This window comes from Rattus rattus, chromosome 3 (assembly GCF_011064425.1).
Source record: "Rattus rattus isolate New Zealand chromosome 3, Rrattus_CSIRO_v1, whole genome shotgun sequence".
In the NCBI taxonomy this organism is placed as follows: domain Eukaryota; kingdom Metazoa; phylum Chordata; class Mammalia; order Rodentia; family Muridae; genus Rattus; species Rattus rattus.
In genome coordinates, this window is record NC_046156.1 from 168,667,750 (window position 1) to 168,679,921 (window position 12,172).

Here is a 12,172-nt window from a genome sequence, read left to right on the forward strand (position 1 = left end):
GTCCAGAGGAGAGGTACTTAAACCTTCCAGGACCTTGTCATTTGCACCAGGATGTTTACTATGAATGGACCTTCAGAGGGGTAGGTTTTTTTAGGTCTTTTGCCCTGGGAGTGACACAGCAAGGCACCTTCACCAGGTATCAGCTCCCAACATTGGATTCTCCAGCATCCAAAATACAAGAAATATAACTACATAACCGAGGAGGACCTTGAACTCTGGTCCCCCTGTCTCTGCCTAGGGAGTGCTGGGATTATAGCTATGTAACTCCCACACCCAGCAAGGTTTGCTTTATACAGACCAGCCCTGTAGCATCCTGTCTTGGTAACTCAAAAGGAGCTAACATACCTATGCGAACACTTCCAGGAAGTTCTGACATGTCTTCACTCCTGTCTTCATCTCAATGGTTCAGCCTTTAAAGTGCTTTGTGGTGTGTCTAGAACCATTCTTGTTTTAGCCACCGGTAAAAATGATGGTAAGAAAAAATGATAGTGAGTGAGACACACACACACTTGTACTTGTTGACTGTTCATGTGTGTGTGTGTGTGTGTGTGTGTGTGTGTGTGTGTGTGTGTGTATCTCAATCATTGCTTTAGCTATAGTGTCTTAGGGTGGAAGAAGCAGTTTCCTAGTATCTTAGGGTTTTACTGCTGTGAACAGACACCATGACCAAGGCAACTCTTTTTTTTTTTTTTTTTTTTAAGATTTATTTATTTTAAATATACAAGTACACTGTATCTGTCTTCAGACACACCAGAAGAGGGCATCAGATCTCATTACACATGGTTGTGAGCCACCAAGTGGTTGCTGGGATTTGAACTCAGGACCTCTGGGGAAGAGCAGTCAGTGCTCCTAACCGCTGAGCCATCTCTCCAGCCCTCTAGATGGTTCTTTTTACTGGGTTTTCATTGAGGCCAGAAGAACCTATAAAATAACCCTCAGGATTCCCTTCATGATCTAACCCTGAACACCCACCAGTCCCAGACATTGTAAATTAGTGAGCCAAATGTGTTATCACTGTTGACCACAACAGGATTCATTTTCCTTCCCAGTGCCCCTTCCAAAACTTCGCCAACATCTCTTTATTCTCTGACCCTTTATTCCTCGTTCTTATCTGAGAAGATACTTTAAAGAAGAAAGGGAATTTTCAAACATACAGATAATATGTAAAGCTGATATAAATAATCACCTCATAAAAGATAACTCACTTGGGGTATAGCTCTAAATGCCTTTTGTAATTTATACACTGCATTAGACATGTCCTTTGCAACTTTGTGTACAGTTCTTAGCATGAAGCTTATCTATTTTAATGGGAGGCTTTTCCCCCCTCGTATCAATATTACCAAAAGGAAAATAAAATTCTAAAGGGGAACATATTATTTGATATAGTTAATAACCTTTAAATTTATCCTTCCTTGAATTTAGTGGGGGATGTAAATTTCATGCAAGTGTGTGTACATGTGCATACATGAAGGCTTATACATGAGTGCATGCTTGCAGGCTTACACATGTATGGATGCATGCAAGCTCACACATGTGTGCATACATGAAGGTTCATACATGTGTGCATGCTTGTAGAGGCCAGAGATTGATGTTGGGTGTCTTCCTCAATATAGCTCTGCCTTTTTGGGGGGCAGGGTTGTCAGGATTTATTCTTATTCTTATTACCTGTTGTATGCATGTGTATATACAGAGGCCAGAAGATGGTACTGGTTTCACTGGATCTGGAGTTACAGGCTATGAGACCACAAACGTAGGTGCTAGGAATGAAACTCGGGTCATCTGGAGGAAGGGGAAGTGCCCTGACTACTGAGTGGTTTCTCATTCATATTAATATTTGAGACACCGTTTCTCAAAAAGCTCCAGAGACCCGTCCATCTCTGCACACCCTGACCCTTGTTCAAATCCCTAGCCCCTGCCTCCTACCCTTTTATGCTGGACATAGACTCGGACCACCGCCCTCTGCTCTCTACATGGGTTCTGGAGATCGGAACTCAAGTCCCAGGGCTTGTGTGAGAGGCCCTTCACTGACTGAGCCATCTCTCTAGTACCCAAGTCTCCTGTCCAGTCTACTAGAGTACATTGTAGCATGGCTGGCATCTCTGGGACACCTGGCACCGTGGCCTTTGGGACGATCTTCTCCCAATCACTTCCTGGAATCAGATGCCAAACACAGCCTACAGACCAGACATTTGGGTTAACGGACGCTTCCCCGGGACCTGGACAGTTCAGAATCAGGAGTGTAGCACACAGAACAGTGCGGGCCGACTGAAGGAAATATACTCGCATAGGACATGTAGCATGTAACATTTCAGTCCTCGGTGGGCTACGTATGCAGAGGTGAGCATGTCATGCAGACGATCATAACAGCACTGAAAACTCCAGCTTAGTGACATTGCAGTGCAACGTATGTTGATACCGATGTAAGCATCCAACGTATGTCACTAAACCACATAGTGCCTGACAATAACGGACCATATTACTCATTCGTGTATTTCCTATACTACACTTTTGTCCTTGTTTTAGAGCATCAATCTCAGATCTGCCTGCCTCTGACCCCCAGGGGCTGGGTTAAAGACACGCCCTGCCACCGCCAGCTAGAGTTAGTGTCTTTATTAAAAGGCAAATGTAAACCATTGTACCGTGTGCTGGTCTCCTGACTCCGGAGCACCCCACCCCCACCCAGTGATTGGTCTACATCATCTTGGTCTTCCTCACACTATACTCTTCGCTATTTCCATAATGGCAGAATTGCCCTGAAAACCACATTTCAAGAACATATCACTGTCTATCACTGACATAAACGGATGTCTTAGAAACAGGTTTGGATTTCTGATTTATCTGTGGCAATTTGCATCAAGTCCCTGAGCGGTAAGCCAGGAGACCTGGACTCTCAGTCTAGCCTCACCTCTGACTACCCTGAAGTGACCTTGACCAGGTTCTTCCCAGGTAAAATAGGAGTGGAAACAGCCCCAGGGTCCTTTCCGGTTTGAAACCTCCCTGGTGGAACTTGCCTGTTCCTTGCACACTGGTAATCTAAAGGGTGGGACTTTGATCCCGGGAAGCTTTTCTCTCACATGACATCTGTATGGCTGCTTCTCCAGCCTGTCTGAGATAACTCTGTGGAGGCCTCGCCTCTCCCATCAGCTCTTTGCTCTGCCTTCTAGATGCCCGGGTCAGAAGAATCCCAGGACGTAGGCAGCTCTGAGGAATCCAAAGGGAACTTGGAAAGTCCCAAACAGGGCAACAGTAAGACGAAACTCAAGAGCCGACTCTCAGGTAAGAACCCCCCTTTGCCTGTGGAGAATGAGACAGGCTTGCAGCCCCGGGAATGGGGTTGGGAGTTGGGGGAGGAATGACCCCATTAACAGGATGAACACTTTGGTGGGAGATCTGGGCCTTCAGTTTGTGATGGTTCCCAGGCTGGCCTGAACTCAGAATCCTCCTGCCTCAAGTAGAGAGTTAACAGACTTGCACCTGGGGAGATGAGCTCTTTATCTCCTCAAAACCTCACAACCGTTTTTCCACCAGTGAGGCAGGCCCGGGCAGAGCAGCTCCGTTAAGCCTCGCTGCCCAAGTGACTGTTTTTTTGAACCATTACAAAGTGCATGTCAGCGTGTGTGTTGTCTGTTGAAACTTCAATTTCCTGAATGTTTGGTTCATTTATCGTAATGAGGTTTCAGGTGACCCTTTCAGGGTTGACTCTCAGGTAGCCCGTATTCTCAACATACACACGTTCCCCCCACCCCCAATCCTCAGCCAACTAGAACAAGTGGCAGAGGAATTTCTCTCACATCAAGTTTGCATCTCAGCTAAGCAGGAGAAATAGGGAAAGAGGTTGCAGCTTTCAGAACTGATGGAGTTCTCCATGCCCTGGGTATTTCCTTAGACAACTTGGCCTATGCTCTGGGGAGACAGCCCAAGACACCTGTGACTCTCAGAGGTCCTTGGCACTTCTGTTTTGTTGAATACTTTGTCTCCATCAAAAATAAAATTTTATGATTGTGTTCATACAAAAGTACACTTGGAGGACTGGGGAGATGGCTCAGTGGGTCAAGAACTGAGTTCGGATCCTCAGTACCCATGCAAAAGCCAGGTACAGCACACTTGTGTAACTCTAGCCCTGGGCAGAGACAGGCGAATCCCCAGGGCCTTGCCAGTCTACCTGAAACAGCAAACTCGGTTTAGTAAGAGACCCGGTCTTAAAACAGGCAAAGACCCAAAAGGAAGTCATATGCCATCAACTTCTGGTCTTCTAGACTGTATGCAAATGTGAGTGTTGTTGTGTTTTATAAAAAGATAAAGAGAGGGAATATGTTTTATGGAGGTGTGGTGAGGTGTGGGGAAAGGGGGGGCCTCTGCAGGGCCTTCCCCCAAGGGACCAACTACACTTCAGTATAGTATAGAATGGAGTTTATTCAAGACATGGGGAGGGGAGTTGAGAGGGTAGTAGGGGCAGAGAAAGGCAGAGAGAGAGTAGAGGCCAGCCAGGGGGGAGGGATGAGAGGACAGAGCAGGAGCAAGAGAGTGAGGAGGGGGCAAGCAGCCCCTTGATAGTGAGTCAGGTACACCTGGCTATTGCCAGGTAACTGTGGGGCGGAGCAGATTTGGATGTTACCAGGTAACTGTGAGGTAGAGCTTAGGCAAAATGCTAACAAGTGTAGATGCACACATGCGTACACATGCACGCACGCACATACACACACACACATACACATGAAAACACTGTACACACTGTACCAAAATAATGTGTAGACAGCAAACATCTGACAGCATTCATCTGACTGGCCCCATCTGCACTTGCATACACTGCATCCACGTGCACGGATACCGCACACAGTAAATTAAATAAATGGTGCAGAATAATCGAGGAAGGCACCTACTGTCAACCTCTAGCCTCTGTACACACTGTGTGGACTTGCATACTCCCCACATGTGTGTTCACATGCATATAGCACACACACACTTAAGATACAGACTGAATTCATTACTGTCTGCTCATTACTATCATGCTCAGCTCTTCCTGCATTTAAAGATGTATTAAAGCCTTTTTATGGTCTGCAAATGTGTCATGGGCTCCTTCCCGGCACAGTACCTACTGGCCGAGTAGTTAACTTGGCTCTAGCTACCCACTCATCTGGAAAGGGAGGCAAAACTTAGCTTTGATCCCTTAGCGGTTGGTAACCTTGCATGCTTAGCCTGTGTTAAACCTCCCTCAACTTCCGTTTCAACAGCTGCCCAAAAGAATTGCTACCCTGTCTTTGAGAGATTGGGTAATATTTTTATTTTATCATTTATTTATTTTCTTATTTATTTCTGCAGATTGTGTGTATATGTCCTTCATAAGTAATGAGTGTAGACTTGTGTACACTGTGGCACAAGTATAGAGGCCACAGGCCAATTTGGACTTGGTTAGTTCCTTCCACTTTTAAGAGAGCTCAGATCATCAGGATTGAACATCGAGTGCTTAATCCACAGAGCTATCTTGCTGCCCCTCCCCCCATCTTATTTTAACTCATAGAAAGTCACCCAACACAATGCATCATCTGGTAACATCCCCCATACATCATTTTCTTCTGCACCCAGATCCCTGGAGAGATAGGGGGAGCCAAGAGTACCTGTCCCCATCACCTGGCCCTCCGCTGTCTTTATTCTCAGAGAAGATAAATAGCATGGGACCATGAAGTGCAGTGCCTTAAAGCTCTATTTGCAGAAATGAGTTATTTTGTATTGACAAATAGGAGTGATTAGTCAGCATCGTGTTTAAATGAGCAGTAGAGGTTGACTTTTGGCAGGAAGGGATGGCATCAGGTGGAGAGGCCTACAGAGACTTCCTGAAGGCTCTCACCTTGGGGTAGCAAGCAGCTCTGTCCCCCCCACCCCCCAGAAGCTCGGGGAGAGGCCCCTTTACACCGTGTGTACAAGGGCAGAAAGGAGGCAGTCATCAGCCTGTCAGAGTTCATCAACCCTGTATGGTCAGTCCCCAGGGAGTTCTAGAGAGACAGACACAAGGACCTTTGAAACCTCCGTGGTCACATTCCTTATTTTATAGGTGACATTCGAGCAGCTAAGGAAATCCCAAAGGTCACTGGATTGGAGCCAGGAAAAGGACCTGTGCTCCAAACAGTTCTTCCTACCGCTTCCCGTGTCGAAGGCTTTCTGGATTCAGATGGGGGTGGGCATGCATCTCAGAGACCTTCTAGATGTCTGGTTTTTCAAACTGTGCCCATTTTGTCAATTTGGAACCAGCGACACCTTTAGCTGATGGCCAGTCCAGGGCTGGGTCACTGTTTGCCATCCAGTGGCATTCAAGGGGTCTCACCTTCCTAAGCCATCCAGGCCTGTGGTTAAGAAATAAGGAATAGGGGAAGAAGTATGCACAGGCATCAGCTAGAACTGGGCTCTGTTTCCAGCTTTGCCCCAGAGACAAGGGACCTGGGACCAGTGTCTTCTACAGACCTCAGCTTTATTTATTTATTTATTTATTTTTGGAGCTGGGGATCAAACCCAGGGCCTTGCGTTTGCTAGGCAAGCGCTCTACCACTGAGCTAAATCCCCAACCCCAGACCTCAGCTTTATTAATTCATATGTTTTTCCAGTCTATGGGCGAGTCATCCATGAGCCCACCCTATTGGAAGACTCATGGGAGAATGTCTTCGGTGCTGCTGTTCCAAAGCCTGACGGCAATGGGCCCTTCCCTCAGAAGCACCCATTGTTTGTATTGTCGAAGCCATTAATACTACTATGGTCATGATTTCCATTTTCATTCTTACTGTCCTTGCCTCCTTTCCCACTCAAGAGAGGAAAATAATGTTTGAATGGCTTCAGACAGGAAGGCCTTCGTGAGAACTCTTAGTCCCCTGGGAAGGCAACCCACACTTTCGCATGGTGATGGCTTAGACGTTGCACATGCGCATTCAAGCAGCAGAGCCACCGGGAGTCTCTCTGGTCTGTGTGCTGGTGGATGCTTTCAGAAACAGAGGATAAAGGAGGCCCTGGTAGAGACTGGAGACCAGTCGTCTAGACGTGGAGGAGAAGAGTGGGGGATTTTTTTCCAGGCAAAGTGAAAGAAAGATTTTTAGGCAACTGTTTTTAATCCTCTCTTATTTGAGAGACAACGATGATTCGGTCCAGACAAGCTTGGCAAATGCCATAGGGGAAGGACTGCAGGCTATTGTGGCAGGATGTGATGGTGGTGGGCACGAAGTTGGGAACCCCGTGATATTTATATTCTCAGCTCTGGAGATTAGTACGGGGGTGGGGGGGAAGGACACATCCTTGGCAGTTAGCAGGATAGATAGCATTCCTGGAGACTGACTGGCAGCTTAACCTGGAGACGTGCGAAAGGAGCTTGGAGAAGTAGGCTTTGACAGCGCTGTAAACAGTTTCACCTTTGCATATAGGAGTCTGTTTGGTCTTGGGTTTTTTGGGATAGGGTTTCTCTGTGTAGCCATGGCTATCCCGGAACTCACTCTGTACACAGGCTGGCCTTGAACTCAGAGTTCTGCTCGCCTTTGCCTCCCAAATGCTGGGATTAAATGTGTGTCACCATCACCCAGTTTGTTTATTTTTCATATGAATACATGTGTATCTGCCTAGAGAGGTGAGAGGGGTGTGGGCCCTCTGAAGCTGGAGTTCCAGAAAGCTGGGAGCTGCTTGATGTCGGTGCTGGAAACCAACCAGGTTGTCTGCAAGAACAGTATGTGCTCTCAACCAGTGAGCCCTCTCTCCAGCTCTGTCTGGGAGGTTTTGCTGCCATGGGATCCTCACGGGTCCGTCTTGCAGATCTGGATGTTTGTTTCGTGTTCCTTTTGCATGAGTCACTGTGGTTCTGCATATCAGGCTATTATCAGTGGATGCTACCGTATGTGGGTTCTCTCTGGATGATGACAAGCGCCTCCCTGTCAACTCAAAAGGAATTTTCTTCTAATAAATCTTTTTCCGATGAGTAAGCATGCCAAGAAAGATTAATCTGGCCCATGAATTACTAAGTTATGAGTTATTGTTCCAGCCATTTCCATGTGGGTTTTACCCAGTCTGGCTCCAAAACGACTAAAGCAACACCATCTTTCATCTCACAGAACATTTTTCTAATCTTCTAGCCCAGGTTTTCCTTCCTGCCTGCCTCTCTTGCCAGCAGGGACCTCCTTTAATTTCAGTACTTTTGATTTATCTGTGTTAACCTCTCAAGTTTGTGATCTTTTCAGATGCAAAACTTTCCTCAGTTGCAAAGGGATTTCAGGTGTTTGGAAACCTACTTTCACAGAGTGAATATCTAGCATTTGAAAAGCTAAGCCTTAAGTGACATCCGTTAACTGTATCAGCACCATATCGTTGTTAAAAACCCAGTACCGTGTGACTGTTAAAACTGTTATCATGCCTTATTCCTTAAAAATTTTTAGAGAGGGTTGGGGATTTAGCTCAGTGGAAGAGCGCTTGCCTAGCAAGCGCAAGGCCCTGGGTTTGGTCCCCAGCTCCGGGGGAAAAAAAAAAAAAGAAAGAAAAAAAAATTTTTTTAGAGAAATTTCCAGGTGGAAATTGGACCCTCATCCAATGACTCATTACATAGCCCAGGAGAAATCAGTTCCCTAAAGAATCAATGTATGGGGAACCGGAGAGATTGATAGTACTTATTGCTCTTACAAAAGGCTTCAGTTCAGTTCCAAGAACCCATACAGGGAGATTTGTAACAGTCCATAATTCCATAACTCCAGCTCCAAGGATCTAACATCTCTGTCTCTTCAGTCACCTACACTGGCATGCATATACCCACACAGACACACCCAAGTAAACACCATTCAAAATAAATCAAGGAAAGAATTCATATGTGTATTTTTGCAAGCACATATGTAATATGTAGAATTTAATATAGAAATAGTGATTATGGCTTTAGTCATATGTAATTGATCTATCACTTCAGATAGTATATAGTCTAAATTAGGTATTTTTAAATCATCGCAGATTTTGTGAACATAGGTCAGTGGTAGAGTGCCTGGGCTGCAAACACCCCATACATAGACAGACAGACAGACAGACACAGACGCATATGCATAATACACACACATATATAATTATTACAAAAGTTTCTTAAGTAGGATACAAAAGCATCAGTTACAAAAGTAAAAGTCGATCTGCCGTCATGCTTGCAAAATTACATTTTGGTCCACAATGGGCAGCATCTACAGGTGTGGTCCCATATAATTATATCCCATAGTAATATTGTGGCCACCCACAACAGTTAGATTGAATTGTCAACTTGACACAATCTGGAATCATCTGGAGGGGTTCTAAATGAGTGATTATCTAGATAAGGTTGGGCTGGGGGCATGCGCGTGAGAGATTTGCTTTATCGGGTTCATACCAACTCAGGTAGGATGAGCCATCCTGCATGGTGCGGTCATTTCATAGGCTGGGTTGCGGACTGAAAGGGAGGGAGCTGAGTGCTTGCTCTCTGCTTCCTGACTGTAAATGTCAAAGGACATTGTGTGCCCTGCGACTTCCCTGCTGTGATGAACATAAACAGAACAAAGTCTTTCCCTCAGAGTTGTCAGGGTGTCTTTTTAAGGCAACTAAATAGAGACTATGTCATACCTGAAATGTTAGAAAAGAAACTATGACACCTTTTGTTTTGTGTAAACACACTCCGCACTCCTCACAACATCCTGTCACTAAGCCATACGTGACTGCATCCTACTGTTAAAATTATGGCTTCCTTGTTTTCGCCAGAAAATAACACTAGACAATGTAAGGCACAGATGTGGAGAAAAATCTTTGTAATTCATAGATTCCACAAAGAATTCATAATCTCACATATTAAAATAAAGAAAGCTTCCTAGAATTCAGAAAGAAAATTTAATAAAAGAATGGACAGGAAAATTAAACAGATACTTTACAAAAGGGAGCAGCCAGTGGCTATATACACCCAAGTGTGACCTCATTGGTTGTCAGTGGAATGAAAGTTGGAAGCCATGGTAAGATCCTTGTGCACTGACTGACAGAGAGAAGGATGATGGGGGGATAGAGTTCACCTTGCAGTGACAGTGCTGCAGAAGGAAGAGACACCAGGAGCCAGCGCCTCCACAATGACATCTCATTGGGATATCTCATGCTCACAGGAAGCATGCATGAGGATACAATAGCTGTAGTCCTGATCAGGAATCAGCAAGCTCCAGCCCACAGAGGACAAAAACATGTATTGTGTATGTCAGCACACGCACAGCAAGGTGGAGTCTCACAAATTAAATCTGTTAAGGGTAGGCAAGATGGCTCGGTAGGTAAAAGTTCCTACCCCTGACCCTGATGACCAGAGTTCTATTCCCAGGGCCCACATAGTGGGAGGAGCAAACCGATCCTTAGACCCTTCCATGTTGTCCTCTAACATACACACCATGGCACAGGTGCCCCCACAATAAATAAAGATGTATGTTAAGAACAAGGAGCTCTATACACAAAGAGAACATATTCATTCATATAGAGTTCAAAACTAGGTAGACGCGGTCAGTGATGTTTGAAGATCTGTTATCATTGGGTGAGGAGTACATAAACGAAGGGGGGTTGAGACTGTGGTTAATGCCTTCTGATCTGTGCGATAGAGATGGTGTGAAATCTCACTCGGGCACTTTTGTGCTTGTTTAAGTTACACTTAATAAACACTAATAAAAATGTTATTTAGGAAGTCATTACTAAGCCAGGCATGGTTATTTCAGCACTCAGAGGTTGGCGTCACACAATACAAGAGAATTCTGAATTCCAGGCCAGCCTGGCCGCATAGCAGCCAGGCTATATAGATAGGTCAACTGTACCTCTCAAAAAAAAAAAAAAATCACTATTATAATTGTATATGGAATAAAAACACCCATCCAGCAGTGAAGCCATGCAAATATAAAATGGTGTTCTGCCATTACTACAAGCCCTCGTTCCCGTGTCCCGCTCCCTAGTTTATTGCTGTCCCCAGCACCTGGCATCTCACTTAATGCATACAATGCTCCTTAGGCTACTTTGTCACTCCAGAAACTCCTGGCTTCTTTGTAGCTCAGCATCGGTTTCTTTGAACACAACAGGGATATGCAGGACCTGGTGCTGGGACCGTCAAACGTGATCCTTTGTGCATCGCCTCCAGACCTTCTAACCCCATCCGTGATTGTGGACACTGTGTTTAGGCTGTCCGCTCTGCTAACTCTGCCCATCCCTTATCAAGCCATGCCTCCACCATCTTTCCTTGCAGGAGGTGTCCACCGCCTGGAGTCTGTTGAAGAATATAATGAACTGATGGTACGAAATGGGGACCCCCGGATCAGGATGCTGGAGGTTTCCCGAGATGGCCGGAAGCACTCTCTTCCGCAGCTGCTGGACTCTACTGGGACATCACAGGTATGGGGCCTCTGGTTCACTCAGAGCCAACATTGCTTGGTTAGAGAGGAAAACACAGATTTCAAATCCCCATGTCTCCGTGATTGTGTGTGAGTGTGTGTATGTGGGTGTGAGTATGTGTGTGTGTGTGAATGTGCGTGTATAAGTATGTGTGTATGTGCATGTGTGCTTGTGTGTGTATGAGTGTGTGTGTGTGTGAGTGTGCGTGTATAAATATGTGTGTATGTGCATGTGTGCTTGTGTGTGTGTATGAGTGTGTGTGAGTGTTCATGTATAAATATGTGTATGAGTGTGTGTGTGTGTGAGTGTGCGTGTATAAATATGTGTGTATGTGCATGTGTGCTTGTGTGTGTATAAGTATGTGTGTATGTGCGTGTGTGCTTGTGTGTGTGTCTGTAGGAGTGTGTGTGTGAGTGTGTGTGTGTATAAATATGTGTGTATGTGCATGTGTGCTTGTATGTGAGTGTGTGTATGAGTGTGTGTGTGTGTGTGTGTGCGTGTGTGTGTGCATTTTCTTTTCAAAGCCTGCTATAAACCCTTGTTCAGAAGAGCTGACCACTGATAAGCACCATGTGTATTTAGATCTGGAGAGAGTAGAGCCAGAACCACAGAGAGTGTGGGGTAGCTACCCAGACAGATTAGAAGGAGCCAGCTCAATAGTTGAAGAAAGTTAGGAAATAATCTCTTACTGGATCTCCGGACTCGACTCATGCTGTGTGCTTTGGAACTATTACACTCACTGCCAGGAGACAATGGCGTTTCACACGTCTCCTGTGGCAAACCAGCATTGCTTATTTACTTGGAG

The 12,172-nt window shown here is 45.5% G+C and overlaps 1 protein-coding gene across 1 annotated transcript in view; it reads left to right on the forward strand.

The window, feature by feature from the left end:
• Pdzd2 (PDZ domain containing 2) overlaps positions 1 to 12,172 on the forward strand; it is a 231,105-nt gene that overhangs the window by 167,749 nt on the left and 51,184 nt on the right. Inside the window, exons 6-7 of the mRNA XM_032898761.1 lie at positions 3,165 to 3,276; positions 11,222 to 11,367. Of these exons, the coding sequence (XP_032754652.1) occupies positions 3,165 to 3,276; positions 11,222 to 11,367 (258 nt within the window). The remainder of the gene's footprint in view (positions 1 to 3,164; positions 3,277 to 11,221; positions 11,368 to 12,172) is intronic.